This window comes from Patiria miniata, unplaced genomic scaffold (assembly GCF_015706575.1).
Source record: "Patiria miniata isolate m_02_andy unplaced genomic scaffold, ASM1570657v1 HiC_scaffold_26, whole genome shotgun sequence".
NCBI lineage: Eukaryota > Metazoa > Echinodermata > Asteroidea > Valvatida > Asterinidae > Patiria > Patiria miniata.
The window spans coordinates 5,244,108-5,261,209 of record NW_024037065.1 but is presented as its reverse complement, the minus strand read 5'-3'; the positions used below and the strand labels follow the sequence as shown (position 1 = coordinate 5,261,209).

Genomic DNA, 17,102 nt, shown 5'->3' with positions numbered 1-17,102 from the left:
ATCACATTATGGCGTGGTTTACGTTGGCGTATTAGCAAAGCATAAGAAGTACACAGAACGTGCAGTATAATCTTGCTCAATAGACCGCTTGCAGACGCGTTCGATAATCGACGCGCGAAGGCGCGCGACGCCATGTTGTGGAACAAGCGCATATCTATCCATGCACATTTTGTCCCACAACATGGCGTCGCACACCTTCGCGCGTCAATTATCGAACGCGTCTGCAAGCGGTCTATTATAGTAAGAAAACATGTGGAACAAAAGTGTGGCATCGTACATTTTCCATGCGCGGACGGCGTAATTTTTTTTCCTAGGAGGGTTAGGGGCAATGTCATGAATAATTCAGTTTTTACTTTGAATCATTGCAAGACTTAGGTTCTCGTTCTATTTTCCCCTTAATTTAAAATTATCTCAGTGATAAATTTGGAGAAGAAAAATAGCTGATGAAAATGAGCAGCGACGACGTGGATTCGAACCAGGGATCTTTGTATCCATAGCTCATCTCGCTATCCACTAGGCTACTGTGTGGTAGCTCGACGACAACCGTTTTTTTAAATGCTTTAATGTATTGTAACTAGTTGAGAAACTAACAACAATGCTGTTGATGTCATTGTCCGTTCTCATGGATAAACATGAATTATTCATGACATTGCCCCTAACCCTCCTAGGAATAAAAATTACGCGCGCGGACGTGGCATATTCTATGCGCGGACGCGGCATAAATTACGCATGAAGACAAACCGTTCCGTACATTATAGAGAGGATCCGTGGTTAAACATGACGTAAACAATTGATTGAGCACGCGCGCTTTAGCTTTACATGACGTAAACAATTGAGAAGGACGGCAGTGCGTGGTGTTATTATGTTCTTAGATATATACTGGCACGTTAGGCCTAAGAAAATACTGGGTTTTTTTGCAGCTTTTTCGAGAACCCGTAGTACAAACCACTTCAAACTTGGCACTGCACATTCTGGTGTCCCGAGCAATACACCCGCCGATTTTCAACTTCATACGGCGGGCGGGCGGGCGGGCGGGCGGACGGACAGGGTAAGAGAAGAGCTTTACTTCAATGGGAGACTTTTGACTAGTTCTAATTTATCGCAAGAGGGCGTGCTTCAACGGTCCCGGAAGTAAAGAGTTCGTATTTTGTTGTCCTTGATTCGTGCACAAGCAGTGCACCTCATTCAATGAAACCTTGCACCAAATGCCTGGATCTTGCTGTGCCGTGTTCGGATGTTGCCACCGCGGAGGGCACACATTTCCCAAGGACAAAAAAATACGAAACCAGTGGAGACGGGCCATCAAAAGGGATAGTTTCAAACCCATACGACCGTGGTGGCCAACGGCTAGCAGTCTTGTGTGCAAGGCGCACTTTTTGGACTCCGATTACGAAGAGAAGTCAGTGCTGGGTAAGTTTAAAACAAAAACTATTCATAATTTCCCCCGATTTTTCAGCAATATTCAATGATGATCATGGCATGGTATGAACAGGACGACAGTGTAGTACTAGTAGCAAAGACGATATTTTTCTAATGTCCGCGTCTGCAATTGTAAAGTTGCACTGTTTCTTTGCTGGACATGATGGATATCCATGCATAAATTTGTACTGGCAAAGACAAAGTGGCATAAATGTTGCAAATACTGCCTGGTTGATTTTCCACTAATGGTCGAAATGAATTGTGGGAAGGAAAAAGGAACACTGTCTGTTTGTTCCTGTTTCCTTCCCATGGTGCCTTTTGTCCATTGTGCAAAATCAACCAACCAGGCAGAATTTGCGATAAGTGTTAGGGAATGTTCATATTAAAAACAATAACAAAGAAACACAGAGTCTCATTGCTTGCTCAGATCTCTCTTTTGCAACATCTCATTCAATGGGAGACTTTGAGACGCTTGGTGGTAGCAAACATACAACATGGTCCAACACGACTGGTCCGCTATTGTTAGCATTGTTTTGAGTACCCGTACCTTTACACTGCACATGTAGTACGACAATACTCGGAATTGAACTTCTAAGAGGGATTGTACTTTCTGGAAGAAGAAGCGCACATTAACTCAAACATGATAAAAACAATAGTGGACAATTGACATGTATGTGGAACCATTACATGTATGTTTGCTGCCACCAAGCATCTCAAAAGTCTACCATTGAATTTGCACAGATTTTTTTAAAAACTTTGCAATGTTATTACACATGTTAAGAGTCCTTAATTAATCAACACAGAATACAATAGGGCCTAATTAAACAGAGATACCTTTACACCCACTTGAAACGCTGAAAACATAAATGTACAGGGATGAGATTACCAAGCCAATTAGCACAAGAGGGCTGAAACTTAGATGAAAGGTCTGAAAGATAAATTGTATTTCAGACAAAAGTCTGTAAAATCTCTTCTATGAATGTTCATGATTAGTTTGAGAGGAAGCTCTTGCCAACCAACCACTTTTGCATTAATGCAACTTATCTAAGTACTTTTATCATGATGTTTCAATTGTTAATTGCAGGTTTCAAAGTGAACAAGAAAAAACTAAAGAAAACAGCTGTCCCAAGCCAGTTTGCATGGAGTAAAGTAGAACCCTCTTCACCAGCACTGTCAAGAGAAAAACGACTGAAGGAACGGAATGAAAAGAGAAGGCTTGAGAAAGAAGAAGTGAAACAGGATGAATGCAGAAAAGGGGAATCAGCTGAGAATGATGCCGTCGTGCAAGATCTTAATCTTGCCATGCAGGTTGACATCGAAAGTGTTCCTGTCATTCAGGAGGTACACATTCAAACTGATCCCCTGCCCAACTATTCTACGTGCACTTCCGAAACACAGACAGAGTTTAATCGTGGGTTTACGATAGAGGATTTCAAGACTGATTCAGCAGGAGTGCATTATTACACAGGTCTTCAAGATTACCTCACATTTTCTGATGTTTTAGCTTCATTGGGGCCGAGTGCATTTAAGTTGACATACTTACACGGTGTACGACCCAGCATCTGTGTACCAGATCAGTTTTTTCTAACTGTTATAAAATGCAGAAGATACACGCCAAACTTTGAACTAAGTCGTATGTTCAAAATAAGTGAGTCAGAAGTTTACTGTATCTTTGTAACCTGGATGAGATTTATGAGTCTTCAGTGGAGAGAGGTGGATATATGGCCCAGCAGAGACTGTGTTAGTTTTTGTGCTCCATCAGATTTTAAGAGGAACTTCCCCACTACACGGACTATCCTTGATGGGTTTGAATTTCCTGTAAAGAAACCCAAAGCTCCCACTGCTCAGCAAGTCACCTTTTCTACATACAAAAATCGCAATACAGCAAAGTCAGTTGTTGGAGTGACCCCAGGGGGTCTTGTCAGTTATATGTCTTGTGCTTATGGAGGTTCAACTAGCGACCGACAAATAGCAGAACGCAGTGGACTGACTAGGAGAACAGATCCAGGAGACGCCATCATGGTAGACAAGGGATTTGATATCCAGGACATTTTTGCACCAGTAGATGTCACCATAAACATCCCAACATTCTTCAGGAAGAAGAATAGAATGTTAGGAAAGAGTGTTTTAAGGGATAGTAAAATTTCCAGTAAGCGAGTCCATGTTGAGAGAATTATTGGTCTTGGCAAAACGTACAAAATTCTCACACAGCCACTCAATCAGACAGAGATGACTCTAGCATCTAACATCGCATTTGTTTGTTTCATGCTGCTTAACTTCAGAAAATGCATCATTCCAAGCAGTGCCTAAGGAGGTTTTCCTCAGTAGATTTTGGTAGTCGTACCACCATGGCATCCGCATTTCTCTAATTGGGCGATTCCATGAAAAAGGGGACATGGTTGTAAAATGGAAATTTACTTATATCTTCAGAACTACAAACATCACAACAACAAGTGTGGTATTAAATTAATGGGGACAACAAGATCTTTCATTTGAGTGGCATGCCAGTGGGATGGAATGTAGTTCAGTGTGATTTTTGTCCAAAAAATTGTTTTGGGGCTAAAATGGTGGATTTTTGTGGTCATTTTTGCACCTTGTTTTAACATATGAAACACGCATGTTTAATATTGTGATTTTTTTATTTTAAGTCAGAGAGAAAGCTAGTAGGTGAGTTTTACCAAGACAAATCGCAATTACTCCAACCTAATTTTCCATTGGCAGTGTAGCAAGCATTGATGTTTCACAGAGTGTAACGTTTGTCACGGAAATTGTAACGTCCGTCACAGGCTTAAATGGCGGATTTCTTCTAAAACCATGTGATTTTAAAAATTTTATATTTTGTGCAGGCTACCTCAGACCAGCACACACTGATGGAAATACTAGGATTTTTCGCAAGTGTGTAAAATTCACAGGGATTTGAACTGAGTGTCAAGAGTCAAAGGTGCTTGTCTTTTAAATGTAACATCCGTCACAAAAATGTTTTGAAGTTTAATGAAGGTTGACAGAAACTCAATATCTTGCGTTCCATGTAGTTAGTGACTTGTTGTGCTATCATACTGTAACTATTAACTATTTAACCTTGGTTAAAAATATGCAAGACAAACTGTTGGCTATTTTCAGTGCGAATGTAACATTCGTCACAATTTGAAAATGAATGTAAATTTTGAAGTGGTTTTTAAATGCTGGCTGGGAACTCATTAATTTTGTCTTGTGCAGATTTAAGCTAGACTTTGCCCAAGTCTTTGTTTTGATGCCTTCAAGTAGAAAAAAGTCAAAATTTTACATTTTTCCCAACAATTGTGTTCATCATATTCACCTTGTGATATGTGATATGTGAAACACCCCTCTAGCCTTATTATTAATGGTATGAGTCTCATGTGTACAGTACTAAAATCCTCAAATGTATGGAAATTGGCATGTGTGAAATGAACTGTTGATTCTATGGAATACGGACTCATTGATTGTATTGCGCATGTCTATGTCATGTGACGATGAATACTGCCTTGTATGATTGTTAGAGTTGATAAAACAGGAGTCAAAATTTCTTATAAAATTATGAAGGTGTTTAAAACAAGTTGGTACCTTTATCATCTTTTGACCAATAGAATTGGTAAACTGTCTGAGGTATTTATGACTAGACTTTATACAAATCTGACATGCTGACAAAAAAACAAGGAGTTTCTGACTTTGAAATACATTAAAATTTATTATAATTTACTATGCACACGTTAGAAGAACATAAGTTATTGACATACATATTTTTTCATTAAATAAAAATACTAACTTTGTATCCCAGAGCATCTAATGTACATACATGTATGTATGTATTGAACTATAATTTATTGTGCACACATGGCAGAAGAAAAAAGTTAGTGACATAGAGATATTTTTTCACCAAATAGAAACACTGTAAGTCTGTATTCCAGAGCATACATATGTATGTATTGCATTATAATTTATTTTGCACAGGTTCGAAGAAAATAAGTTATTGACATACACAATTTTTTATTAAATAAAAACACTAAGTTTGTATCTCAGAGCATCTAATGTACATATGTATGTATTGAATTATAATTTACTATGCACACGTTAGAAGAACATAAGTTATTGACATACATATTTTTTCATTAAATAAAAATACTAACTTTGTATCCCAGAGCATCTAATGTACATACATGTATGTATGTATTGAATTATAGTTTATTGAGCACACGTGGCAGAAGAAAAAAGTTATTGACATACATATTTTTAAATTAAATATAAACACTGTAGGTTTGTATTCCAGAGCATACATATGTATGTATTGCATTATAATTTATTGTGCACAGGTTCGAAGAAAAAAAGGTATTGACATACATAATATTATTTTAAATAAAAACACTAAGTTTGTACCCCAGAGCATCTAATGTACATATGTATGTATTGAATTATAATTTATTGTGCACACATGGCAGGAGAAAAAGTTATCAACATAAGATATAGTTTTTCACCAAATAGAGACACTGTAAGTTTGTACCCAGAGCATCTAATGTACATGTACATGTATTGCAACAGTTTTGTGAGCTAAAACATGTCACTAGTCAAGTTGACATACATTTCGTAAATAATTTTCAATATATTTATCTTCTATTAATTTCTAGTTAATAGGGCCCTTTGTAGACGATTCATGTACATGTATCTACAGGGTTCCTGGCCATGCTGGAAATCAGGGAAAACCTGGAAAATGAGTTTCCCTTTTTCCAGATAGGGAATTTGAGGAAAAATGCCTCAAATCAGGGAAAGGTCAGGGAATTTGATTGGCCCAAAATAGAAAGTGGTCAGTTTGTTATATTATGTCTCATGTCCAAACAGCCAATCCACTGAATGATTGGCTATGGTGGCTTTTTGGTGTGGAAATAGGTCAAAATAAGTATTCTAGAATTGTGAAAATTCATCAGATAAAACACAGGGGAAAATCAGGGAATTTTGTTTTCATGAAATGCTAGGAACCCTGACTTATAACAGGCCATCAAAGGCATTTACATATATAGAATGTTTGATGCCATGCACTTTAGATAAAATATAATACTGTTACATGTACATGACAGTTATATATCAAACACTAAAAAAGGGATGGTCTCAAAAGTTTTCCATTGAATCCAAGTAAAAGAAAAACAGTTCTTGCGTTTGGTCTGGTTAACGAATTTTGTTTGTCATTAGCAGAGAATAAATGAAAGTGTGACAACTACAGTACATGTACATGTATGTCCACTCCATGACTAAAACATTTGAAGCTCAAGAAACCAGGACTTCTTTTCTGTGATGTTTTCTTTTGCCTTTGTCTTAGGAAAAGTCATACTTGTCAGTAACTCTGTACAGAAAAGTTTCAAGCAATGCTGCCTTGAAAAACTGTTCGAAGAAATCCCGGAGTCTGATTTTGAGTTCGTTTATAAACTCATCATCTCGGGGGATGTGCATGATCTTCATATCTTTCGTTGTCCACACAACAAAATCACACCATTTCCTTTTTGTACACAACAAATTCCCCTGTACCTGGTAATAATAGTTGTGACTGTGTTTTAATGCCATTTTTCCAGAGCTGTCCATAAATAAATAGGGCACACTTGTTGGAGTTACTGCACTGTCTTTACATGTGTAAGGACACTTCACTTCAATAATCCTATCATCATCAACAAGGCCATCTGGTGAACATGCCAAATATGGGATTTCCATGCACACATGGATTCCACAACTTTTCACCAAATTACCTGTCTTACTGCTGTAAGCCTCCACAGCTACAGATTCATACTTCAGCCCATGATCTGTGGGTTTACTGGAAAACTCTGAGATAGTTGTCAATGACCTAGCCATTTTTTCAAAGTCTGTTCTAACCCCTGACTTACATATTCGGCCAAAGTTGGAGGCATGAAGTCGTTTTCTTCTTTCTTCCTTCCAAAACTTGTTTGTGCTTTGTCCCCTTGTAGCTTCTTCAACCTGTTCTAGATCGTTCTCTGTGATTTTGGTAACATTAAGACTCTTAAGAAAGTATTCTTCATGAGTTAGTTCCAGGTAATCATGATCATGAGTCACTGCAAAGATATTTGCAGGTGCATATAACTGCCGAATTGGCAGATCTTTTGCTTGTGAATTTATCCACACATTTCTGAAGTGATCATTATACTCTCGTGTATTTCTATATTGAGCAGGTCTTGGGTCAAAATTATTAAGTCGTTGAAGCCCCTCAGATTTACGAAGTTTAATTTGAGACATCTGCAAAGGGGAGCCATCATAGTTCTTGCTCTGATGATGGGTTTGCAGGACTTCTGTACAAGTTTGCATTGTCAAAACCCCTTCTTTTTGTTTAGTAAGGGCAAACAGAGCCAGACCGACATGCTTACAGTGAGCATTAGGGCCAATACCAACAGAACACTCACACTGAGTTTCCTGCACTACCCCATACTTGTCTAACTTTACATCTACTTTGTATACCAACGTCTTCTTCATTTCTGCTGCAACTCTAGCTGCTATGTATATATGGTCACCCTCGCTGCTGTGACGCAATGAGAGAAGAAACCTGTCCCGATACATCGCCTCTGGCTTGCCATCTTCAGACTTCCCAAACTGTTGTATGAAGGCCTTCAGGGTGTCATTTGTTACATGTGGAATCTAAATAAAAGAAGAAAATCCTTAGTAACTTGTGAAAATGTCATCCAAACATATCCAAATTCACTGACACAGTGCTTTTGGGGGTGGGTATAATAATAGCGAGAGTCCTGTAGCCTGTTGAACAGGTACATGTATGCAAGAAAGAAAGAAAAACAAACCCTTGCAAACTCTTTTGAGCTATTCATTTATGTACATAATGATGAATGGGACCAACAATGTCTGAAAGACTCCCAGAAATGTCTCTTGCTAAAATAGTATCTTGGCTGAGTTTGAATTACCTAGACTCAATTGTATGCAAGACTCTGTGGAGACATCAGCAGACCTGAGAAAGTAATTTGATTTCATAGTGGATAGATCACTATGATAATTTCCGAAATTCAAGTGACCTACACACAAGAGCACACATACATGTACATGCACAGCAGGCAAAAACTCTGACACATGGCTACCCAGCACATTTCCTGCTGTGATTTTCATTTTTATCTGTTGATTAAATAAGTCTACTAACCTGGCTGTCTCTATTTACGTCCTTGTATGTTGACAAGTTGGGCATAGAAAAAGTATACACCTCCTCGGACTCCTCCAAATCACATCCTTGGCCGAAATTTCTGTCGTAGCACTCAAGTCTGAAAATAAGAACAAATTTAAGAACATTTTAGAGACTCTAAATATTACTAGGCTCTAGCCTATCTAGGTCTGTGTTATAAAAAAACGCAGTGGCTATAGTTACGGTACCCATAACGCAACCCTCAACGGCTATCATTACGGAAGCTGTCTAGTTCCCCAACGTACTGGTATTCAACATCACAATGTTTGCTTTTGGGAACCAGACTATCAACCAAATGGTTCTCGGACTTTATTTCCCTTAAAAAACAAAACCGAAACCACAGAAGTTAGGGAAGAAAATTGAATCTACTTAAATAAAAATCATCATTTGATCAACAACTTACACTTATGAAATCTTTTTGAAAAAAAAAGAGGGAAAAAATTGTCAAAGGCACACCTTGGTCTTCTACCAACCGAGCTATCGACACACTCGAGCAAAATGGGGAGTTGTAGGCTAGGCCTAATTTATACGTTCGCCTTGTTTTTTTACAATGCTGTACCGATAGCATTTTTGAAGGCTGCGTTATGTTTACCGTTTACCGTAACTATAGCCACTAGGCCTACGTATAAAAAAAAATAATGGAATTGATTTTTTTAAAAAATCCAAGAGCGCTTTAATTTGAGGAAAATAGGCTAACATAAAAATATTGGCAAAGTAAATACATGCATTATAAATTGCAATTGACAGGGGAACATGTAGACCGGCCGTTTATGCCATGGGCGGAGAAAATCGTACCGCTGTACTTCACACAAAGTTGCAGTGCATGGAGCGACCGACCGCCATGTTTACCGGCCACCACGCAAGCCTGAGCCTGCCGCGCCGGCGGTGGCCATTTCGGACAATCACGCTCACAAAATTGACCTTCGACTTTGACGGTCTACTCAGGACCTTCTGATGGGCCATTATTTCTTCAAAATAACTAGGGCCTAATTTTCTTTGTACGTGCGCTCGAAAGACTTTAAATGTCAAAAGAAATGGTAGGCCTAGCTGACAATAACTGTTGACAAAATAGGAAGCGCTATCTGCACTAGTAAGTAGTATAAAGCCAAGGTTAACAAAGGCTAAGCCTGGCCTAACGTTAGTCCTCGACTTACCTCTCGACGAGTTCCTTTTTTCTGCCAGATGTTTTGGCGTTTCGCCTCCTTAGTTCCTCCTTCAAGAGAGCTATTGTCATAGATCCATAGGCACGGGCGGCACCCTGCATATTTATATATTGGTACGAACCTCGTTAATAAGAGGCTAAATAAAATACTCGAGCAAGATTAGCGCAGCTGCGCCAGCGGCTGATTATTGCAATGAAACTGCAACATTTTCTTCCTCGCGCCAAAAATTGCCTGGGACCGCTATGTTTGCTGCCCTCTACGACACTGTCCGTCAAAAGTCTACCATTAGTTTTGTGACAAGGAAAAAGTTTTGCAACCAGACGCCACTTCAGCGGTTGTGTACAAAGTCTATGGACAGTCGAGATAATTTTTCAAGTATTTCCTAACAGTAACTAAATTGGAAGTGTTTCTCAGTCACAGAGTCATGTCCAATCATCATTATGATGAGATGATATAATTTTGAAGAAAAAAAAAGCAGTGTCAGGTTACAACGTTCATTCCAAAAAGGACAACATGCTTTTCAGAAGCAGCATATAAATATTTTATGACTAAGGGCCTACTTTATGTTTTGTAAAAATTCATTCCAAGATTTACTCTTTTAAACTTTAGCAAAGTTGAAGGATTTTAATATATGCAAATATTTTTTCAGGGTAAATGGTACTTAGTCACATGTACCTCCAAGTACCAACTTTACAATAATAACAGTAGCCAACTACTGAATGCTAGTAGTAGTCGTTGGCACAGCAAAATAATTTATTCCTACATAGCTCATTACATCATCAGGAAAAACATCAATGAGCTTTACGAAATTAATTGCTTACGTCATTAGAAGTGCATCAAAAATCACTTGGAATATTAGTTTAAAATCTGACAAAAATATTATGTTTTAAGACCCGTGAACTTGGCTATGTTATTGACGCTAGCTTAACAGGTCTAGGTATAGTGCCGAATCACAAGGTGATTGTGTATCTCCGTGCCAGGTTCCTATGAGGGAACAAAATCCACTTTTAATTATTTGACTAACCAATGAAACTAGTCGGCGACCGTAAGAACATTCATGTATGGGTTGCTGATTTTTTTAGAGTAATTTGGGGGTACTGTGAACAAGTAAGGTGTTCTGAATCACATAGCACCAACCATAAACAGCATAAGAACATTTGAATTTCTACCCAAAGGAACCTCAACAATTACAAAAGAAATGTGTCATCATATTGAGAGAAATCTGCTTCAGGTGAAAAAGGTCTTATTTAAATAAGAAAACACCTTGACTGCAATTTGATTGAAACTAAACAGGGGCCCTACACATTTGTGTTCTTTGATTGGGGGTGATAAGGAGATTGTCTTCCATTAACATGATTGTGTGTTACATATATTTTATTTCCAGGCTTGGAGAGGCATGCAGCCATATTGCAGCGGTAATGTTCAAGTTGGAGGCAGCGAACGGCCTAGGTTTTACTTCACAGGCATGTACTGAAAAGGCCTGTAGTTGGAACAAAGACTGCATGATTGGGAGGGACTTAGACCAACGTACCCTTAAAGATCTTAGCTTCACAAGGCCGGCAAGAAAAAAGGTCAGTTCGCCCACTTAACCCTACATCAACAGCCACTTGAGGAGATCTTGATTTAGATGCATTGAAATGGGTAAGCCCAGAGGCATGCATTTTTTCACTCCTCCCTAAGCAAGATGAAGACACTGACACAGCATCAGAAAATGAAAATAATGTAAAACTAGAGTTGCAGACAAAACTACCAACACCCTATTGTCACCTTAAAGCAACTGAAGTGCTGGACCGTCAGCAAATCTCTGAAGAGCAAGCAGAACTCATTGCATCAAGCACATCTGGACAGAAAAAAATCGAACTTGTGGCACCTCTATCGTTATGGTAGAATTACTGCATCGGTACTGGGTCTGTGGTCAAATTCATGAACGGATCGTCAAAGAGGGATGCTACTTCACTCTGCTCCAAAATGCTTGGACTTAACTCATTCTTTCCAACCAGGGCCATGAAATGGGGGATTGATCATGAGTCAGTGGCCTTGGCTTCTCTGAAACAGTGTTTAGAGTTAAAGGGCCATCAAAATGTTACACTGTGGAATGTTTGGCTCTACATAGACCCAGATTCACCATTTCTTGGAGCATCTCCTGATTCCATGGTCAGTTGCACAAGTTGTGGGGTGCAGTGTGTGGAGGTCAAATGTCAACACAACAACAAAATGCACACAACCTAGATCCACAAAGTTTTGCTGGAGCCAAAGCCATTGACTGTTTGAATGTGACAGGGAATGAACACAATTGTACAATCTCTCTGAAGGAAAAACATGACTACTTTTACCAACCAAGTGTTGTGTCAAATTGGTGTTCTAATCAAATTGAAAAATGTATCATCTGGGTTGTTTGTTGTTAGGAAATCCAAAGGAATGTTTGTGCAGAAGAGTCATCATAATGCAGACCAGTGAAAAACAATGAAGGAATACAGTGAATTGTTTTTTAAACAATATCTCCAGCCTTTAATTGTAAAGATTGCACAAAAGCCAGAGTTGTAGTTTTGGATAGACTTGACTTAAGTCAGAATTGCACTAATTTGGTGTCTCAAATTACCAAACACACTTAGTTTACATCTTTCCAGAAGCATGACAAGTTACACTAAACGCCCGTTTCACTTAAGTATTATGTATAACAATTAAAACAGTGCTTGCACATATTGTACGTCTTCATGCTTGGCTGTGCATGCATCAAACACAATGTACATGTACGTGTACATGTATGTAATTTTTTTTTTAAAAGTTAGCAATTCAGACTTGATCAACTGCTATCAGCACCCCCCCCCCCCCGGCAAAATGAAACAGAACTGAGCAAAAGTACATGGAAGTAAAGGTGAAATGATGCAAAAACAAAAGTTACAAACAATAGGCCTACAGAGTGGGGATTCGCTTCCTCCAATCTTCAGATTTATTTATGTATAATCTTTTATAAATGCACTAGACATTTGTTAAAGATACTGTATAAAATAAACTGTGTAATTAAGATTTGTTTATGGAAAAACAATTGGCATCTTTTATTTCGACGTTTGTGAGGAAAGTACGCTCATTGACTTTCTGTCATGAACTGACACAACAAAAAATCACTAAAAGGCAGTTTTACTACATGTTTTTTTTTTTTTATTTGCATAGTATTCTATTTATTTTTTGTGTAGACATGTCGAGCTTGGGTAGGCAGGCCTTAAGGCTACAGTGTTTAAGTACACTTTTGTTTACCCTGGCCGGTTTGAAATGTTATTTTGTTCTTGTTTTCCGTCCCTCTATCTCCTCTCCCCTGTCAAACTGTCCACCCTCCCTTCCCTACCTCCCCCCCCTCCAACCCATTCCTACTTGCTTCAGTCTTGTCTGGTCATACTTTTCAATTTCTATTTTTTGATTACTTTCTGATTTATACTTGCTTTGTCATTGTACTTTTGTTCATTTGTTGGCCGAATAAATAATAATAATAATAATAGTATGTACACTGTAATCTAAAATCTGGCAACTTTCTGCTCACAAACCAATTTAGTTTTAAATGTACATGTTTTAAACCAACCAATTACATATTTATTCCCATCTAGGCTAAAACAAAATGTCATGTTTATGGTACCTGGAAATATTGTGGCCAAATCGCCATCCTATAACTGTGTCATTTTGCAAAAAATACAGTACACCTATATTGTCAATGAGTCTCAAACATTGCAAAACAACATTCAAACTGGAATGAAAGAAAAAAAAAATCACAGCATAAAATCATTTCCCTACCTATCTACGTGAATTTTTTCACCCAGACTGTTACCGTAAACACACATATTATTTTGTTTGGCCTAAATATTAATAAATTGCAGAAGAATTGGAAGATCACATATTTTATCATATAGGTTGAATGGCAAGGGTTGATCTCGAATTGAAAAGATTTTACCCCTATGCATGTTTCTGGAATAAAGATTGCCTATATAATGAAGGGAATTTGACCGATAACCACTCTAAAAACTACAATATGACCATTTAACACATCAACATCCAGTTGACTTGAGATCTAGATTTAAATGCATTTTTCAGCTGTCTAGCAGTCACAGTTGTAGAAATTAGAGGTCACATGACATTCTTTGCTTGATTTCTTTCTGGAAAATTACAAACAAATATAAAGGAGTAGATCTACGCTATAGCTGTAAAGCACCAAGTGAGATTTTTGTTACAGAAATTTCTATTGCAGTCTGCTTCTTTATTTCTGTTTATCATACAGTCTGCGGAAGATACATTTGAATGGTGCACATAGTAAACAAAGCCAAACCCAGCCGTCTGATTTTCGGCATACATGTACTTGTTACATCCTTGGCAGCCAAACTAGGTAGGCACTTATGTATAAACGGGTTAGGCTAATGCTACAGGTGTTAATGGAAAACACTGTTTTGCTAGAAAAAAAAACATACCGATGTGAAAAGTTTCAGATAATGTACTTATGATCTTTTAAGCAAAGTTTTGTTGAAAGAGGTGCAAATAAAAACAACTAGGACAATTTTCAGATACATGTATAAATATTTATTTTCCTATACGTTTACATTGTGTACTATAGGTTCCGGAGTGGACTGGCATCCTACCCGTCAGAGTTTGTAGGCACACTTGAAAACCAGGAAAACTATGTGGGCAGGGCCTAAATTGTTTATTTTTATGCACAGAAAATGCCTATCACACAATGTTCACTAAAATTTAAAAACATATTTATTGAGCAAACGTTTTAAATTTGTCAAGTGTTTCCTGTCAAAATGTCTTTTTCCCGCAATATTTACAGTAACATGCCTTTAAATGAGCATCAAAGACGGAAATCGTTTGTTTGATCTTTTGACATTTTCCTGGACATGCTGGAGATATTTTCCACATAACTGGAAGTTTCCAGCCTGACTATCTGGTAAGCCTTTACAGTGCCATGTTCTTCTGGCATCTTATATATTTCGTGCAATTGGGGGATTCAGTATAAGTTGGAGTTTTTCTTAATTAATTTGTTTTCTACTAAATTATATCTTTGTTAAATTACACCCAGTAAAACCTTCAAGTACGGCAAGTCAATCTAGTATGTAGTATAACACACTAATTTCAAAATAATATACCATGAGAAAAGTTTCATTTCGTGTTTCAAACTAATTAAAAAGAAAACTAATGTTCACTGTTTTGAATGTGGCTCTAAATTCGCATGATTGTTTAAAATTCTTTTAAATGCATTTACAAGTTTTGTTAAAGCCCAGATCGTCAGTTTCTTCTTGAGTTTTGAGTCATTGCTCCCATTTGATGGATTGTATTTTTATGAGTTTTATTTCCACAGTCTGGAGTTAACATTGAGATGACCATGCATGAAAGGAACGATTAGAGGTTTAAAGATGTTGCATGTTCATTGTGAATTCCTCTTGTAATACTTTCGATATTGGAGCCGTAGTGCAAAACCCATTGCCAGTATAGATGAACCTTCATAGAGCCAACCTTGGCTGGAACAGCACAAATATTGTTTTATTGTTCGAGAGTATCAGGTATCTCTTTCATTTTTTTCTCCACCAAGCCAACTTTAAACCTACATGTACAGGTAATCTAAATTTTGGGTCTCATAAAACCTTTGAACAGTAAGGTTGCTATGATCCATTTGTAAGGCTTGCGTAATAGTAATTTGGAAAAAACTCTAATTAATTATGCAGACATTTTTAAGATGGCAGGCAAAATCTTTGAACATCAATTTCTCTAGTTTTGAAAACCGTATCTTCATACCACTGCCAAAGTTTGTTTCCCTTATCATGATCCAACAAAAATCGTTCCAATGTATTCAATGTTTATACATTTCTTGTCGATGTAATTTCCATTTCATGTACACAATCCAAAAATTAAAGGTGTAACAAGCTTCTCCATTAGGTAAGAGGGTGCCATCAGCAGGACCAGCCTCAAAGGTGAAGAGGAGATACAGTCGGGGCTACCGAAAGTCACAGGAACACCTAGAGGCTGTTAGAAGAGCAGTGGAAGAAGCTCTTCAAGATACAAGTTACATCAAGAGAACTGCAGCGAAGTATAACCTAGAGTACCACTTTTTGTACAGGAGAGTTCTAGGAACCGTTGAGGTAGAAAGTAGAAATGGCCCGGACCCTGTCCATAGTGCAGACGAAGAAAAAAACATTGCCCATTTCATTTCTGAAATGGCCCTCAGAGGTATGGGGTTAGGCCCTTCAAATGTCATGGACCTTGTCCAAAATTTCCTCCAACAGGAAAAGAGGAAAACAGTATTTCACAACAACCGACCAGGGTATACATGGTATTATGCTTTCAGTGCTAGACATGGCCTTGCACTTCGAAAGGGATCTTCCTTGGAAGCCAGCAGGGCAAAGGTCACTCCAGCCAAACTAGACGAGTGGTTTAGTAAATACAAAAGATTCATGTCTTACAGGAATCTTCTGGACCAACCCCATCGAATATGGAATGCTGATGAGACTGGTTTCACCATGGGCAGCAAGACCACTAAAGTCATGGCACCAGAGATGTCAAGTCATCCAATTCCCCAGCTGTCAGGTGGTTCCCTGAAGAACAGATTTACAGTGATGTACTGTGCCAATGCAGAGGGTGCGATGATTCCGCCATTCATCATCTTTCCAAACAAAAAACCCACAGGATATGATCCACTTGTTGGAGCCACAATAGGTGCTCATGCTGAATATACCGACAAGGGATGGATGGACGCCTCTACATTTTCAATGTTTTGACAAGTACGCCGGTGAAGAAAGGCCTGTGGTGTTGATGACAGACAGCGCTAGTTCTCACATCGATATCAACACATTCAGGAAAGCGTCAGAGAATGATCGAAATTTATCGCTTGCTCCCCAATAGCACCCATCTCATGCAGCCACTTGACAAAGGTGTCTTTCGACCTCTTAAGAAGCAGTGGTATAAGGTGATCAACAGGAACACGAGACAACAACCAGAGAAGCCAATCTGTAAGAGAAGCTTTGCAGCCAAGCTTGCGGAAGCACAAGTGGAGTTTTACAAGCCTAGCATCACCATCAATAGCTTCAAGGCATCAGGTATTTTCCCTGTAGACAGAGGTGTCATCCGTAACGATTTGCTGAAGCCTTCGATGACATTCAAGGGATTGGCCGACTCACACCGAACGCCAACTCGAAAGGGCCCAGAAAAGCTCAGAGTAGTGCTGCACATGCTACAGAAGCATTTCAGGTGTATGAGTCCGTCTTGAGTTCTCCGCAACGCTCCATGTATGCAAAGAGGTTTGCTGAAGGTGAAGACAGCCAATCACCAGGCTTTGTTACTTACAGGAAGTTAAA

At 38.4% G+C, this 17,102-nt stretch overlaps 1 protein-coding gene across 1 annotated transcript; it reads left to right on the top strand.

The window, feature by feature from the left end:
- The first annotated feature begins 1,085 nt into the window (after window positions 1-1,085).
- On the top strand, window positions 1,086-16,526 carry LOC119733886. The gene is made up of 3 exons (XM_038207250.1): window positions 1,086-1,410; window positions 2,504-2,830; window positions 15,676-16,526. The coding sequence occupies exons 1-3, from the start codon at window positions 1,206-1,208 to the stop codon at window positions 16,524-16,526; spliced, it is 1,383 nt and encodes a 460-aa protein (XP_038063178.1). The 5' UTR covers window positions 1,086-1,205.
- Window positions 16,527-17,102: the final 576 nt, after the last annotated feature.